Genomic DNA, 18,748 nt, shown 5'->3' with positions numbered 1-18,748 from the left:
CAGTACGACATAGGTGCGACCAAGCAACAGCCGCGTCCGTGTCTCGCCGCGTTCTTCATGCACAGATCCACGTTCGACCAAACGAGCGGTAACTTGCGACTCAGCCACACTGGCAAGACGAACTTGTCGGCCTTCGCGAGTCCGTCCTACAGCTTCGACGGTTGCGCGGAGGAGCGAGACGCTTCGGCATCGTTGTCCGCCGATGACATGTCCACGTCGTCCATCGCTTCGAACGCCTCGTGCTCCGGCCGAGATTCGTCGAAGCGCACCTGGACGCAATCGCGCTCGCGTTCGCGTTCGGCCATCGTGTCCACTCGATGCGCGTATCTGTTCTCGATGTTCGATCGGTGTGGCGTCAGAGACGACTCGACTCCTTACTACTGTGTACCGACGCACCGGCGAGAGGATTCGTCGCGTCGTTCATTACGAACGGGACGGTGCGTGTCTCTCGTCGAAACGATCGGGCGCGCCGCCGTTGTTACCGTCGCCACTGGATCCCGCGGTACCACCGGTCGTTCCTCGTCCCGATCGCAACTTGTTGGCTGAGAACAAGGGATGAAAAAATACAACGTGATAAATGACACGCGGAGTATCGAACGCGCCGTGCGTGCGCGTGTGTCGCGACTTAGGTCGGTAGGAATACGGAGCAGTAGCGGCGGGGGCGGCGGCGGCGGTACCGCCGCTCGAATTGCCGAACATTCCGTTTGGACCGCTGTTACCGCAGCTGCTGCTGTTACCGCTATTGCCGAAACTGTTGCCGATGTTGTTGCTCATCCAGAAGGCTATCAGCACGATCAGCACCACCACTATCACGAAAATGATAGCCATGTTCTTCCATTCGTGAGACGGCATTTTTTCGCGTGGACTCGATCGTTTCACGCGGTTGCGCGAGAGAGAGAGAGAGAGAGAGAGAGATAACGTTATCGCGCGCGCTCTCCGAACCTCTCTTATAGAATCTCGCTCGAAACGAACGCGCACGTGCGCGCGATCGCGAAAGCTCTCGGTAACTATAAAACGAACTCGTTCGACGCGTACGATGCGCATCCAGTAGCGATCGTCGGTGACGCGAGCGATCTCTGCTCGGGGAACGATACACGCCACGACGACCGACGGCTTGTTTTTTATATCACTCAGCCTCGCGAATCGAGAATCGCTCAGTGTGTTCGCCGCATTAACGACAGCGTCGACGAGCGATACTTCTCCGTGACGATCGCCGATACCATGAGCAACGACGAGAATTGGACGAACGTGACAATGGGTGCGATTCGGATAATCGACGCGGAGGATTCGAGCGCTCGAAACCGCGCGAATGCGGCCGATCGCGCGGCCGTTGTCGCTACCTCGTAATCGCGCGAGGGTTCCGCGGTACGAGGATCGGTCGCGCGATCGAAGAAACGTCGTCCGTGATACGACGAGGATGACGACGAGCGCGAGGACGAACGTCGCGACGACGATAAGAAACGCAGAACCTCGAAAGCGAGACGAGTTCGTCACGGTGCGACGTCGGTGACATCGCGCCTCGACGACGAGGCGTCGGAGCGCGAGGAGGATTCTCGCGCTTCGTCGGAAGAGAGCCGCGATACTCGCGCTCGCGGTGACAGCGGTAGCTGTGACAACGGCGAAGAAGTCAGCAGCGTCGACGACCCTCGCGACCACGTCGCAACGTCGAGCCGACGAACGGACGATCATTCGAAGAGCATCGACGTTGCTACCGAGACCAAGATCGAGGAGAACGACGTTGTAACGGTAACGCCCGCGGGGTTCGGTGCGATCGGTCGCCCCACCGTCGCGCCCGGCTCGCCGCTTCCGCGACGCCTCGCTCGCCGCCGCGTCGGTGCGTTACTCGGGTGAAGGGCTAATTCAAGGTAGCTTCTCGGAAGAAATGTGTGTTCAGCGTTTCTGTGTTAACAAGTTGGTTGCGTCCCGCAAGGCGCCCCCGTTTATTTAAAAGACGTTCGATGCTATATAATAGATATATATATATAAATGTATGTGGGCGGCTCGCTGGCCCGGTGTGGCGTCGGCGATGTCCGTTCCTTAGTGCCCGTGCTTCCTGCGTAGCCGCAAGGATGGTCCCCTATCCGCGGGATCAGAGGGGATGTTCCGCGGCCTCTTGGCGTTCCGACGTCCTCGGCCACGAGTCCTGTTGAGGGCGACTTACGCCAGCTGTTCTTTGGATGAGCGGGAGGTGGTTTATTCCGGGCAGCGTACCACGGTCACAAAGTCGGGCAAGCACTGATAATTCCGTGAACCGATGCTTCGGGAATATTCTACGTCGGTGGCCAACGGCCGCCGATGCAGACGGACGAGCACTTATATTCACGAACAGAACTTCGAAATTATTCTATGTCGGTGGCTAACTGCTGCCGACACAGACGGACGAGCACTTATATTCACGAACAGAACTTCGAAATTATTCTATGTCGGTGGCTAACTGCTGCCGACACGGACGAACGAGCACTGGTATCCGCGCACAGGAACTTAGAAAATATTTGACTTCGGTGGCCACGGTCGCCGACACAGACGGCCGAGCACGTATAAATCCGCGAACAGATACCTAGAAATATTCTGTGCTGGTGGCTAACTGCTGCCGACACAGACGGACGAGCACGTATAAATCCGCGAACGGATACTTAGAAATATTCTGTGCCGGTGGCTAACTGCTGCCGACACAGACGGACGAATACGGTAATCTCGCGAACAGATACTTAGAGTTATTCTGTGTCGGTGGCTAACTGCTGCCGACACAGACGGACGAATACGGTAAATTCGCGAACGGATACTTAGAAATCTTCCGTGTCGGTGGCTAACTGCTGCCGACACAGACGGACGAGCACTTATATTCACGAACAGAACTTAGAAATTATTCTATGTCGGTGGCTAACTGCTGCCGACACAGACGGACGAATACTTAGAAATCGCGGAACGGCGGCTAACTGCTGTCGTTCGTTCGGAAACAGATACTTAGAAATATTCTGTGTCGGTGGCTAACTGCTGCCGACACAGACGGACGGGCACTTAGAAATCGCGGAACGGCGGCTAACTGCGGCCGTTCGTTCGGAAACAGATACTTAGAAATATTCCGTGTCGGTGGCTAACTGCTGCCGACACAGACGGACGAATACGTATAAATCCGCGAACAGAGACTTAGAATTATTCCGTGTCGGTGGCTAACTGCTGCCGACACAGACGGACGAATACGGTAAATTCGCGAACAGAGACTTAGAAATATTCTGTACCGGTGGCTAACTGCTGCCGACACAGACGGACAAGTACGGTAAAGTCGCGATGCCTGATCGGCCGACGAGGCTCGGCTGCCGGGTCTTGTAAAAGTTCCCGGTGTTTCGGTACGGTGTGGAAGCTTTACTCACCGGCGGATGCCTTGCCTTCTCGTCGACTTCTCTTCACGATTCTCGCTGGAGCTCTCCTTGGTAGCTGATCTGGTGGACTCACTGTCTCTCACGGTCTGCCCCGATTTCTCGTCGAGAGCGGGTTTTATACCCTAAATTCCTCTCGACGATCGGTGGCCGATAATCGGGGGATTAGTTCCCCCCGATTTCCCGGAAAGTCGCACATGCGATTTTCGCGAATTACCTCTTTCTGGGGGGGGGGGCCGATCTTCCCCGACCGCTTCGCAGAATTCGGCTTTTTCCGGCGGTCTGGCGGGTTGCCGCGGCATAGGTGTTGCCGGGCGCTTGGCGATGATTTCTCGCGATCGTGTGACGATCGGTGGTCGCCGGCACACGATGGTAACGGGGGTAAAACTCCTCGTTACAACGTGATCGACAATATGAACGATTTGTGGAACAAAGTAGCCGATATCGTGCCGGATGACAGCGACGTCGTCGCGTTGAACGATATGTATCTGAAGGGCAAACGAACGCACTCTGTCGTGATGGACGGAAAACGTTCGGTGTACGCTCTGCTATCTCGATTGGACGACGACAAGTGCGCCGAATTGTTCAGCGCGACGACCTCTGCCAACGGAGATGCTGTGCGACAGACGCTCGACGACGCGCTGTGGTTCTTGTGGCGTCTGGGACGAATCGCCCGAAAGACAGCGTTCAATTTGAACATCTAGAATCAGGCGCTCGACGATCTGGCCGATAGGTTCACCGCCCGAGCGTCGGCCTCATCGTCGGACGACGACGACGCCCGCGAGAGGTCGCTCCGATTGACCGAGGACGACGCGTGCTGCAAGGACGTCGATGACACGAATCGTCGCGTCGCTTCGCTGATCGGCGATTTGGATCACGCGCTACAGGGATTTCTCATTCGGTCGGGTCGATCGATCGGATGCAAATTGAGCGTCGATCTAAACAGGGAACAGTTCGCGGCGTTGAACTTTGCGCGAGATCAGTTGAGATACAACGAGTACGCGATGACGCGCACGAGGTACGTTCAGTTCGGCGGCGGTACGGTTTACGTCAACGGCTTCTACCTGATATCGTTGGCAGTGCAACTATCGAAATCTCAGGTATCCTGCGTACGAGAATCGCTTCGGCCATTTGACGGAGGTCGTGCAAAAGTACGTGCGAGAGAAGATATTTCGCGAGCGACCGTTGCCCGCGCAGGTGCGCATTTACGTCAATCTGTCCAGTCTGTAATCGTGCTCCGATTTCGATGTGCTGAGACCTTTGTCGAGCGCCGCGCTGGAGTCGATGCGTCGCGAGGACAGTGTCGTCTGCGAGGCGATAGGCGGTATGGGAGGAGGAGGTGCGTCGAAAAAGACCACTGGCGGCAGCAGCGGTAAAGGAACCGCCGATCCCGGAGGTGTGCTCGGATTCGTGCAAATGGCCAATATAAAGTACGATGCGCAAAAATCTTACATCGTGGCGCGCGGTTACATAGTGGCTACTTATTCGTCCGGTTGCGACGCTTAACGCGCGAGGCGAATGGACTGGGAAGCGATAACAATAAAAAAACGACAATTGGTTCATCGTCTGAATTCTTCATTCGTCCCATTTCTACACATTTTTTTCCATCTCATCCTCCTCTCTCTCTCCCTCTACTTCTCTCCATTTCTCCCTCTCTCCCTCTCTCCCTCTCTCTCTCCCTCTCTCACTCTCTCTCTCTCTCTCTCACGCAAACAAAACGCGCGGTTCTTCCGTGCAGCGCGCGTCGATTCATCGACGATGCACGATTTTATCGCACTCGTTACAGATGACGAAACGCGTCGCCGATTCGTCTTTGGCGCGCAGTTGTCTCGTCTCGGTGCGAAAAGAGAGCGCTGCGTGTCGACAACCGATCTCGCGAATAAAATTCATGAAATGTTCGTAATCGTCGAACAATGTACGCAGCTCCGATTGCTTCGCGCTCTCCGCGATCGTGTCGTCGGTCTCGTCGCATGCCGGAAGCACCGACGAGGTCAACAGGCGAGCCAATCTGAGCGAATACAGCACGTGATTCTCGATGTCAATGAATCTAGCCAACGCGTCACTTCCGTCCAAGTCGTTGGACGCTCGCAATTCTCGTCGTCTCGCGGTCGTCGGTCGCTCGCGCTGTCATTCTCGCGTCGTCTCGCGTCGTTCTCGCGTCGACTGTCGTCGCTGGTTACGCTCGTTGTGCGCCATTCGTTGTTCGGAGCGAATTGCGTCGATCGTTTTATCACCACACGGCGCAACAAATCGGCACGGTCATCAACGGATCGACGTCGTGCCACAATCGGCGAAGCAGCGCGCAGCCGTGATGTTCCCTCAGCGAGTCCAGAGCCAGCGCGGTCGACTCGCCGTTCTCATCGGTGACGGGGATCGTTGGCGGCAGCGACGTCGTTAAAACGCGATCGCGATCGTGGAGGTCGCGCGTTTCACCGGTCGTTCGCGCGACGGCTCGCATCACCGGTAGACATACGGCTGACGAAACGACAGCGCGGACGCGCGATCGCCGCGACGCAACAGAGAGGTCGCCGCGAAGTCGCGATAATCCAGACACAGATTCGCCAGAGTCCACTTGGACACTCCGGCGGCGGCGATCGCGCTCGAAACTCCGTACGGCGAGTTCTCGTGCACAATGTTGTGACAGCGCAACAGCACAATATCGATGGGCAGCTTGCGCAATACGATCGCCGGTAGCGCGCCGATGTGACGAAAGAACTCGTCCCCGCGATTCCTTCGCCAGTGCGCGGAACACTCGGCTATACGTAGAAGGATAAATTCTCGAGCAACGCGATCGCGCGATTGATGTAGCGATTTCGCTGTTGTACGGTGAGCGCCGTCAGAGTGTGTAGCACGATCCAGAGAATCTGAGACGTGCCGCTCTGCCAGACTCCGCGCACGGGCAGGATTATCCAACGCACCAATTCGTCGTCGCCGCTATCGACGCGTTCTCGTCGTCGGTTCCACGCGGACGTTATCTCGCTCAACGACTCGTATCTGTACACGATAGGCGCGTACGCCGTGTACGCCTCGAAGTACGAGAAGCTGCGATCGTGTCGCGTCGAAGTTTCGTCGTTGTTCGCTACTACGGTGCGCGACATAACGTTCCGAGCTCGCGTCGCGAATTCGCGATACGTCGCGTCGTCAACAATGACGCTCGCGTCCGCGCTCGCCAGCTCGTCCAACGGTGTCGTGTCGACGCGTCGGAGACTCGTCGTGCTTCGCACGTCCGCCGGAACGCGCATTCCCGTGTCGAGCGCGCGCTCGTTCACGGTCGTCAGCACGGAGCGAATATCCAGTATATCGCGACGAAGGGAAGCGATCGACGTGATCGGATCGGCGACCGTCGCGTCTTCGTAGTCGTTGCGCTCGGCTGCCATCGCGAGCAGCGAACGGTGACGCCGCACCAACGGAACGAACGTCGCGTCGAATCTGTCGATGTACGCGTCGTTCGCTCGAGCAAACCCGCCGCGTCGAACGAACGCCGACGCTGCAGGTCCGACACCCTCAGCGTATCGGTGGCGTTCATGTTGTTGTTCAACAGATCGAACAGTTCGCCAGCCGCTTCAAACTCGGCTGCGCGCTCGTTTCGCTCGACGTTTTGCCGGGATACACCGTACGCTCGCATGAAGCTCAAGGAGAACGACATGGAGTGTACCGCCGAGCGTGGTTTCTTCGAGAGAAAGCGACAAACCGACGTCATCCAGCGCGGATTGATCGCCGTTCGAGACGGCAAAACGCGCGATTGCGGAAATATGCGGCATTCCTCGCCCGATTCGAAACGTCGTTGCGTCGACGCCGCGGCCATGTAGCGCGCTGTTGTCTTATTGGCAAAACTCGATTCAGCGGACGATACGATATCGCGATGCGCTGTACGTGTTTTTATTGGTTTGAAAAAAAAACAACGTCGCGATTTTCCGTCAGTATCGCACGTTGTTCGCCGTCTGTAAAAAAAATAAACGCTAGCACCGATTCCAATAGCTCTCGGTCTCGTGACACGAATCGGACGAGTGCGAGCAGTGCCGTTGCATCGAAGAACACGAACGTTCGGGACGCCGCGGTGTTTGTTTCTCTTTTTGCGTACTATTGCGAGCGGTGGGAAAAAACGCGAACTACTATTCTACTTTTCGTTTTCGCGGATCGAGAGATACGCGCGAGAAGCGCGATTGGTTGTCGCGGCCTCTGAGAGAAACCGATCAATAACATCATCGAGACAGTAAACGCGAGCGTTCGATACGACACGCCGATTCTGCGCGAATCGAACACTGAAGAGAACCTTTTTTTCCAGTTATCTCGACCGAAGCTGAAAGGAAAACGCATTCGTGTCAGCGCGAGGACGTTCGACGCGTGTAACGTAAAGTTACACACGGCGACGAAAAACCGACAGCCCTTCGGCGTCGGGCGAGTGTCGGTTGCGCACTGAGGAGCGCTGCGATGGACACAGGTACTTTTACACTTCTCCCCCTTACTTTGTATCTGTAGTTAGGGGGGGTGGCTGTCTAGTGTCGATTGGTGGAAGAGTGTGGCTCGTTCGCTGTTTCGCGTATCGCCGTTGTTCCGCGACTGGTTCACGACTGATTCAGAAACGTGAGAAACCATCCAGAAGACGACCGTTCGTAACCTAGTTCGCGTTTGTTCGATATCGAGTTTTTATTGCTCTCGGAGAAGCACGCTCCGTTCGTGGCGTCGAGTCATTTAATTCGAACGGAGTTCGCGCGTTGCTGTCGAAAATTCGGCGATGGTTCGTTTTTTTGCAACGATCATGTTGCCGGAGGTCGATGAAACGAGAGGGGTGATTACGCGACAGCGATTTCACGTGAAAAAATGTCCGTATTGCTACGACATACTCGATTTACTTCGACGTACGGTGAGGAACGTCCGTTGTCAACGCGCGTTGTCATTTACGGTCTTTTCCGCGCGCAGTGTCGTTGGCGAATCACGTTATGAACGCGATCGCGAACATCGCAACGAACGACAGCGAGGAATACTGCTGCGACGATCACAGCGATCAACGCTATCCCTGGCTGTCTCGCCAATTCATCCAGATAAGGACGAGTGTCGACAACAAGGAAATCTCAGTGACTACGCCGAGAACGAAGAATCGTCATCATCGAGCGAGAGCGACGATGACGCTTTTATTCGCGAGGAGGATCGCGTAACGTATGATCTGTCGAGATTGTTGTACTCCGTTTTCCGCTATCAATCGTCCGATCGCGAGACGCGTATCGATTTCGACTGAATGACGATCGCTCCCGAAGTTTCGACTCAACACTTGCGCGACGTCGTGTATTGGTTATTACGCATTTTACCGATTTTGTGCGACTATTGCGAGATCACTATGATATCACGGCGCGATATTCATCCGAGCGCGATTCGTTACAAAACTGCACGGGGTTGGATGCGACGCGACATATGCGTACGTTGCGCTCTATCGCGCGTAACGAAACAAATTATTCCTGAATTGGTCGTTGCCGTTCGACGGTGGCATGTTCGGCGAAACGACTCGTCGGAGCGCATAGGCGCAACGAGTGCATTCTTCGCACCTATTGATCGTCAAACGACGCATAACAGTTGGGCTGAAAAGTTCGTAGGCTAACACATAGATGACGCTACTAGAATAAATCCATAAGATGTTTAGTTAGTACCAACCTTCTAAAGAAACGTGTATAAATTTCACAGGTGTCGGACAATTGGTTCGTGAGATATAACATTGTGAGTGAAGCAACTTTTGTTATTGTGAAAAAATGGATAAAAAAAATTTCGTGTGTTGATGAAGCATTGCTTTTTGGCGAAAAGAAATACTGTTGAAGCCAAGGCTTGGCTTGATAAACATTATTCGGACTCTGCACCAGGAAAATCAACCGTTGAGACGTGATTTGCTAAATTTAAACGAGGTAAAATGAGCATCGAAGACGATGCACGCAGTGGACGACCGAAAGAGGCTTACCGACGAAAACATCAAAAAAGTCCACAAAATAATTTTGAATGATCGTAGAGTGAAGTTGATCGACATAGCTGAGACTCTAAAGATATCAAAGGAACGTGTTGGACATATTGTGCATGAATATTTGAACATGCGAAAGCTGTGTGCAAAGTGGGTGCCGCGCGTGCTCACAATCGATCCAAAGCAACAACGTTTTGATGATTCGGAGCAATATTTAGCGATATTCAACCGTAATAAAGACGAATTTTTCCGTCCATATATTACAATGGATGAAACATGGCTCCATCATTACACTCCAGAGTCCAATCGACAGTCAGCCGAGTGGACTGAACGCGATGAACCGAAGCCAAAGCGTGGAAAGAAGCAACAGTCGACTGGCAAGGTTATGGCATCAGTATTCTGGGATGCGCGTGGTATTATATTCATTGATTACCTCGAAAAGGGCCAGACCATCAACAGCGAGTATTACATAACTTTGTTGGAGCGTTTAAAGGATGAAATCACGAAAAAACGGCCCCATTTGAAGAAAAAAAATGCTGTTTCATCAAGACAATGCACCGTGTCACAAATCAAAACGATGGCAAAATTGCATGAATTAGGCTACGAATTGCTTCCCCATCCACCGTATTCTCCAGATCTGGCCCCCAGTGACTTTTTTCTGTTTGCAGACCTCAAAAGAATGCTTGCTGGAAAAAAATTTAGCACTGATGAAGAGGTTATCGCCGAAGCTGAGGCCTATTTCGAGGCTAAAGAGAAATCGTACTATAAAAATGGTATCGAAAAATTGTATGACCGCTATAATCGTTGTATCGCCCTCGAAGGCAATTATATTGAATAATAAAATCGAATTTTACTAAAAAAATTTGTCTTACTATGTTAGCCTACGAACTTTTCAGCCAAACTGTTACTAGATGCCATATGCAGTGGTCGATGCGTAACCCGATGCGGCAGATATCCGTATCCTTGGTGGAACTTGGTTGTCGTTAAATTTGTACCTCAGTGCGCGCGACGAAAATCGCAGAACGGTGTCGCTTCTCGTACCTTCGTGGCCAGTGACGGTTCCACGACCGAAAACGCGCTAGCTATTCTGAGCGATGTGGCGGTCCAGCTGTTGCTACTATGCGAAGAAGGAGTAACGTGCACCGTGTTCGCACGAGTGGCTCCTGATCGATGGGAGAACATGGCGTACTGGTTGTCTCATCTGTTGCCTCTGTTGTCCGAGAATTTCACTATTTGTTCGCCGCGATCGCGAGATCGACTCGTTTCATCGAAATCGCATCTCGATCGAACATCAAGACTCTCTCGAGAGCGATAGCGACGTCGTCAGTCGCCGAGCTCGGAATGCGTTCCCTCGATCGTTATCTTCGCGAAATTGAAACGCGTGTTCTTCGATCGTTATCTCCTCAGCGAGAGCGAGAGAGAGAGAGAGCTGAGTGTTTCGATCGAAAAAACCTGCGATTATCGCAAACGAGGACGTATTAGAGTTTGGAATATTTCGCGATAACGACGACTAAGGCTCGATTACCGGTGAAATGTCGACAATTGGAACGATGAGATTCATCGCGGGGTTGTCGATCGCTATGTTGGCTATTATGACGAAGAGAACGATGGCGCGAACGTTACGACTGATACGTAATCTGTTGATGACCACGGTGATCAACAGACGCGAGCAGGCAATGCGCCGAGAGCGATTTCACGATGCGTTATCGCTCCATAACGTTCCTTCGCCCGTATATCGAACGCGAATAACTTCTTGATCGTTAGTTCGATCGAAAAAAAAAGAGAAATGTCATCCGCTGCGAATCGATGACGAACTAACGGAACAATCGTCGATCGTCGCGACAATTCGCGAATATCATCGGATTCGATTGGAAAGGGAACGACAATGTCCGTATTGCGAGCGTCGGTACATCAGGGACGAGATGTTCGCGGAGGCGATACGGTATATCGATTACGCTTCGCGCGAGGAGCGACGGACCGTCGATTGGACCACACCGCGATCGCGTGTGCTGCAGGATCCTCTTCATGTGGACGAAATGATATCGCGTTTGCTGACGGAAACTAGTGTTTATCGCGATCGAAGGGAAGCCGAGTCTCGTTACCCTTGGTCGTTGTATCTATCGATCAATCTGGAAACAAATGTCGTGCACAACGATGACGATGAAAGCACGAACGAGAAAGGAACAGGGCTGATCGCCTCGCTCGAAGGTTACGAATTGAACAGTGAGCTATTGAACACATTGCGCGGTATATTCGTGCATCGAGAGCGTCGATCGAACATCGAGGCGAGGTACGCCGAAGTCACGGTCCGAATATCAAATCGTCACTGGAAGAGCATTGTGTACTGGCTCTTGCGCATTCTACCGAAAATGTGCGATTCGTTCACGTTGACGGTGTGTCCGGATGCGGTGTTTCGTCGTTGCGTCGACTCATCTTGGGCCTCGTGGTTGCACGGTGTGTTCGATTACACCGCGCGAACTCGACCTTGCGAGCACGGATGTTGGAAGTGCGCGATAACGGGCGTCTTTCACCGGACCATTCCCGAGCTGATAACGGCGGTTCGACGCTGGCAAATTCAACGACACCTGGCGCGATCAGTCGTCGACACGACACTCTCGTCGCGATCGCCCACTCTAGCGCACATGAAGCGAGCGATATTGGACGAACTGCTGTCGTGCGACGCGTCGAAAATCAGAGGCGAGCATCGCGTTCATTTGAAAACGTGTCATTCGCGATTCCGTTTTCGCGCGATAGATATAATAGTCGCGCTCTCATCGAGGAACGACACGACGAAGCGGAGGATGCGACCGTTCCGAGGACGGTTCGACGACCGAAATCGTACTGGCCGTGTTGACCGAGGTGACGTAAAGATTGCGCGACGCTGACTTCGATACGCCTGTGATCATACAGGCGTCCGAACAATGCGAGAACGTGTTGTACTGGTTGACTCACATGCTTCCGTTGTTCTGTTGGCGCTTTTCATTATGTGTAAAGGTCCTTTGACGCAGCGCACGCGATCGATCGATGCCTTGGCTCTATAATACGAGATAATAAACATTGCGTCGTAAATACGATGAGCGTTCGAGTTTCTCTCCCTTCTATCTTCTGATCAGTTTGCGATCGCGAGCTGGAGATACAAACTTGCACGGACAATCGATACACTTTCCGTAATTCAGGGGCCAAAGGTCTTCGAATAGTTCGCTGTAGCGCGAATATACCGATTCCGCTGTTTCAGCGCTCGCGCAGAATGGCAATTGTACGAATGCGCAATACGGACAATGTTCGGCATGTCGTTCGTTTAGTTTGGATCTCGATACTGCGTAATTCAACAACGCGGTGAAGAGAACACGTAACAGCGCACGAGTACGATCTCCTCCGTTTCGAGTTGATATTCCGGCGTCATCGTCTTCGCATTATTCAGTGATATCGTCATCGTCATCGTCGTCATCGTCGCCACGTCGCCATCGTCGTCATCGTCGCCACCGTCGCCATCGTCGTCGCCACCGTCGCCATCGTCGTCGCCGTCGCATTCATCATCGGGCGCTACCAAGCACGACGGCAGTTCGACAACGGCGAAACCGTCAGCTACCAACGATTCCATGTTGTCTCTCGACGTTAACAATCGGCCGGTGTTTACGTCTAAAAGCTATTCGCGTGTTGTTCGGGATCGCTGTACAAGAACGTGCCTTCGCCGTATACGACCACATAGCGTCGTACTGATACGCGAGACAATAGCAGCGACAGTACGTTCTCCAGCGACAGTTCGACGAATGTTCCATCGGGTGACAAAATTTGCATTTTACATCGAGCAATTCGGTTCTGTCTCGGACGGAGCATCTATTGAAACAAAATTTGAAACTGTCTTCCACCACGTCGTCGCACAATCGATGAGAAACCTCCCGTTCACGCAAATTCAAGTACCGTCTCGGAGAACACGCGAGATCATCCGCCGTTGTCTTTACCGTTGGCCGTAATCTCCAACTGGACCGAAACGATGATTCGCCGCCATCGACTTTGATTTCGCGTCGATGCGCTCGCCACAGTCGGATGACGTCGACGAATCGCTTGGCGTCCGTGTGATTCGCGTTACTGCTCGTGTGCCCACGGAAAATGGTGAATTCCCCCATTATCGTGGATTCGCAATCTTCCCCCGGTAACACCAGATACGTAACGAATGCTCGGCCAATTGTGGACTGATACCGTTGACCCATAACGCGCGTCGTAGCAACTCCAGTCTTCCGTTTTCGACGTGTATCTCGGCGTCCGGATGGTCGACTGTGACGTCCGATGGTAGCATCCATCTTGGATAAAGCGTACCCGGTGATGCGATACGGTCACGAGGGGACATTGTTACGAAGCGTTCTCTTCCGCGACCGACCGAGGAGTGACTAGCTTCGTCGCGGCGAGACTCCGTCACATCGTGTGTCTCGCGACGAGATAAAACAACGAAATCGGCCGAGTTCGATAACAGATGACACGGTCTACGTTCGCATTCTCCGGTCGCAGGTCCACACCTCGCTTACATGTTGTTTCGTATGGAAGAAGCGAGTGCGTGAACTCGGTGTATAAAAACAAACTCTCGAAATAATCTAAATTTCACGCTTCTGGAAGTTTCTCGAGAGGATGCCGTGATTTGCAAGAAGTGCTTCCAAATAATGCTAATATCGACGCTTCGATGTCACATTACGAGTTGTTGTTGTTCCATTTCTTATGAACAGCTAACAATGTAACCTAGTTGGCCGAGCCTAGCTCGTGTACATTCGTCAAAACAATAGCATCCAATGCTGATTGGAATACTGATTAAAAACTCGAGCACAAGACATTGTTTTCTTTCATGTGACATCGAAGGACGGTCGTATTCGTTACTCTTCAAGTCTGAACGTGAATTCAGATTAAACCAATCCCGCTCGAACACGGTTGGTTTTTCGCGAACTATAAATATTAAGGCTAAGGCGATCCGAGGAGACAACGTCGTCATTCTTGACACACAAGGTACACCGCAGCGCTAAGTTAGGAGTCTCCCACTCTCTATCCGGATTCTCGCAAGAGACTCATCTTTTTTGTTGATTATTAAACAAGCTGTTTTTAAGAAACAAATCTAGTGATTCGAACCTCCTGTACCGTATCCAAACGCATTTTATCGCAACTTTCTGTCGCGTGGGAATCAGCGACATTTTATTGCACGTGTCGAACGTTCACCACTTTGCAACCGATCAACGAAGAGCTTCTGTTTCAACGCAGCGAAGAAGCCATTATCATCATTTAATTCGAAGCAAGAAGGTAACGTCTGATACACATGTGATCGCTAAGCGTTCGGTACGAGCTTAATTCTTGGGATCACGTAGGATGGAAGATAACAACGCGGTGATGCGCCGTCAACGATACCATCGAGATCGCGGTCGAGAAAAAACCAATATATATTGGTTCGTACGATCGACAGCACCGAAAAATGACATTCGTCGCGCGAGACAACAACGGCGAAATCAAGAAACTGTCGAAGAAAGCGCGAAGGTGTCTGTGCTGCGCGCAGTGCTCATCGTGAACGAACTGCTGGAAGAGGCCACGCGGCACATGGACAGTGTCTCCCGCGACAACGATCGTTTTTCCAGAATCGCTCGTTCCCGATCAACCGCATCATGCGATTTTTGGCGTTCAATGAACGTGGTCGAGCCCCCACCTATCCCCCCAACGGGTACCGTTCGAACGCGTTTCGCGATCGCTTGATCGACATCGCGTTATGGACACTTATTCACCGATCTAACGCTCGACGGTCTGAGTCTTCGAGAAACGAACGAACGACGTCATTCGCCGTATCTGCGATCTGAGCGAGCGTACTTTCGAAGTCGTGAAAATGAACGATGATCGGGCGTCGTGCGACGTCGCGTTGTCGTCGTCAGTTTCGCTATCCGCTTCGGAGGACTCGCGTCCTTGTTACTGCGACATCGAATTGTCCAGTTTGAATCGTCTGAACAATGTAGTGGCCACTTTGGTGCAACAATGCGCGAGGAGGCGCAATGCACCGACGTGGTATTGCGCGTTACCGTATCGTCCAAGTCCTCGGTCGAGCCGTCGTCATTGGTGATCATATCGCACGCGCGAATTCGACGACGGGCACTCATCGCGGCGTTTCAGCGAGGAGTCGAAACGCACGGGGGACGAAATTGCTAATCGTTCGTTCGTAGCGACCGTGACGAACAGAGCGCATCGGCGAGATCGGCTCTACCTGCGGCGAACGATTCGAAATGGTTGGTCGATCGATCGTCGCGATACGCAGCCGTAGCGCGAGATCGCGCGAACGACGCGTCGTTCGACGCGCCATCGAGCTACGTGACGAACGATCGATTGATCATAGAACCGTGTTTCGCCGAAGACGGATCGTTGTCATCGAGCGTGAGATCCGCGGTACTGTTGTTTTTTCGCTGGTTCGGTCTGTTGGCGACGACGCATCGGGAATGTCCAAACGATGCCGTCAACTTCGAGTGGTTACCGGGGTCGAAGCGTGGTGCGCGTGTACGCGGACGATCCTTCGTCGGCGAAGGTTCGCGAATCGTTAAAAGGTCTCTCGAGTACGCTGGCGTCGATGCGACGATGCGCCTTCGAAGAGTCCTCGACGCGAAAGCGGTTGCGCGAACGACGGTGGTCTCGGGAACGAGCTTCAGCGAACGACGACGGATACCTCCTCGATCGCGAGCTCAGAAACGTGGACTTGGACGGATTTCGCAGCGGCTGATCGAACCGTTGACAACTTTGAGTTCATCGATGCCATAGAATCGTCGACGATACGTATCGAGCGCCCTCGAGAACGATCGACGTGGTTGTCGCGTCCGACGCGCAGAATCACGACACCGCGACGCGGCCATCGTTGTCGTGTATGACCGTATTGAGGAGCGCCAGCGTCTCGACGTTACGACGTCGCGAAAGCGTCGTCGGTATGACTGAGGAGCAGAAACGAATCGTCGACACGCGTGCTGATAGACGGTGTGGCCGATTCGGGGAAAACGCTGCCGAACTGCGCGCACTTCGACGATCGTCGCGACGATCCTTACTGGATGAACATTTCGTGCTGCGCGGTATGCGCTATCGCGTGATTCACGCTCGCACGACTCGGGTTGCGACACCTCGTCCCTGTGATTCTTCTGCGGCATCGAGCGACGCTCCTCGAAATATCCCGTGCTGTGTTTGTCATCGACTGATAACCGACGAACAAATATAGATAGCAAAGTTACAAGAGCTGCTGAGCGACGTCGCGAGTGCGCAGTCTAGTTCCGAAACTTCGACGGTGACGAGTTCTCTCTCGAGTCATGTACCGCGCCATCCGTTGTCCGTATCGAGCGTGCCGTATCCTCGATGGATGCTCCGGCCGAGGTTGTTCATCGAACGAGGAAGTGGTTGAGGAAGGAAGATTGGAACTGGTACGACGCGTATTGATTCCACAGCATCAGCCCGCACATGGCCGAGGCGTATCTGACGTATCCTGTACCGCTTTGGGCCAACGATCGTCGCGGGGCCGTGTCGAACAAGAATTCGAGCGTTCGACACACTGTGGAACGAGCGATTCGGACGACGACAACGACGCTCGAAGATTCATCACCTTATTCGTAAGCGATGAACCGATCCGGAATCGATCGCCTCCTCGCGGAGGATCTTATCGTGTACCGCTCGCTTCGATCCAGCTGGCGATCGCGGTCCTCGACGACGGCGACATCGAGCAGTTTTGTTTACTCGCCCCGACCTCTCTACAGTTTGTCAACAACAGCTGCGTGGACGTTTGTGCGACGACGTGCGCGACGACACTCGACACTGTTGCTTCAATCGATGCTCCGAACACTTATCACCGATTCGAACGTCGTCAAATGCAAATTTTTTCCGTTGTCCGTATCGAGCGTGCCGTATCCTCGATGGATGCTGCCGGCCGAGGTTGTTCATCCGAACGAGGAAGTGGGTGTTGAGGAAGGAAGATTGGAACTGGTACGACGCGTATTGATTCCACAGCATCAGCCCGCACATGGCCGAGGCGTATCTGACGTATCCTGTACCGCTTTGGGCCAACGATCGTCGCGGGGCCGTTGTCGAACAAGAATTCGAGCGTTTTCGACACACTGTGGGAACGAGCGATTCGGACGACGACAACGACGCTCGAAGATTCATCGACCTTATTCGTAAGGCGAGGAACCACGATCGCGGAATCGATCGGCGCCTCCTCGCGGAGGATCGTCAACGTGTACCGTCGCTTCGATCCAGCTGGCGATCGCGGTCCTCGACGACGGCGACATCGAGCAGTTTTGTTTACTCGCCCCGACTCTCTCTACAGTTGTGTCAACGACAGCTGCGTGGACGTTTGTGCGACGACGTGCGCGACGACACGTGGCGACACTGTTGCTTCAATCGATGCTCCGAACGACTTATCACCGATTCGAACGTCGTCAAATGCAAATTTTTTCACTCCGCGGAACATTCCCCGGATTGTCACGAACGAACGTATTGTCGATGCGCTTGCACGGCGTATCATTACGACGTGATGTGGTCTACTTTCGGCGAGGGTGCATTCCCGTACCGCGATCCCGAGCAACGGACCGGCAGCTTCATCGACCCTGACAACGGTCATTGGTTGGCGTCGCGCAGCACGGTCGAATCGTTGGTCGACGACGGTTTCGCCGTGGTCGCGACACCGTCGTGCGTATCGACGTTTCGCGCATCGTCCGACAAGGCTCTGTCCGAAGCCGAAACCGTGGCACTCGAGGACGAGCAGCGGAGCGACGACGAGGACGAGCAGCGGAGCGACGACGAGGACGAGCAGCGGAGCGACGACGAGGACGCGATCGTGCGACGACTCGACGAAGATGGGGCCGACGAGGATCGACATCGACCGGACCACCGAGACGGTTCCGAAAAATTGACGGTGCGCTGTCACGCCTGTCTGTTCACGGGGTGTTCACTGTCGATGAATCGCATGGCGTCGAGGTCCGAACTGAACGCGTTGCACGCGGAGCACTGTCCGTACTTCGCGTTCGTGCGATTACCGTTCAGCGTCGATGTGAGGACGATCGAGAGAGTGCGATCTCGTTACGACGATCAGTTTCGAGATATTTGGCTCCTGACGTACGCACCATGCCGCGATTGTCAATGCAATTTCGTGCCGTCGTGGTCCGATCTTTTCCTCGCGACTCGTCGAAGCGACGAGAACGTTCACGCGCGCATCGACACGCCCACCGATCAATAAGAGAGAATTCGTTTTTTTCATATTTCGTGTATTCCTTATTCGCCCCTCTCCCTCCTTCCGCAACATCCCAACCGCTTTTCTTCTAACTCGTCGTTCGCTCTATTCGTACACCGCGTTCTTGTCGTAGTCGCAATCGTTTTCGCCGCAACTGTCCGTACTGCGCGTTCGTGCGATTACCGTTCAGCCTCGATGTGAGGACGATCGAGAGAG

The 18,748-nt window shown here is 53.5% G+C and overlaps 1 protein-coding gene across 1 annotated transcript; it reads left to right on the top strand.

Annotated features, from left to right (window-relative positions):
- The first annotated feature begins 9,289 nt into the window (after positions 1-9,289).
- LOC112590330 (histone-lysine N-methyltransferase SETMAR-like) lies at positions 9,290-10,305 on the top strand. Its single transcript, XM_025306472.1, has 3 exons — positions 9,290-9,803; positions 9,918-10,091; positions 10,199-10,305. The coding sequence occupies exons 1-3, from the start codon at positions 9,290-9,292 to the stop codon at positions 10,303-10,305; spliced, it is 795 nt and encodes a 264-aa protein (XP_025162257.1).
- The last annotated feature ends 8,443 nt before the right edge of the window (positions 10,306-18,748 follow it).

Source organism: Harpegnathos saltator, unplaced genomic scaffold (genome assembly GCF_003227715.2).
Source record: "Harpegnathos saltator strain DR-91 unplaced genomic scaffold, Hsal_v8.6 scaffold782, whole genome shotgun sequence".
Taxonomy (NCBI): Eukaryota; Metazoa; Arthropoda; class Insecta; order Hymenoptera; family Formicidae; genus Harpegnathos; species Harpegnathos saltator.
Note: the sequence above shows the minus strand (reverse complement) of the source record. Positions and strands in the feature narration are given on the sequence as shown.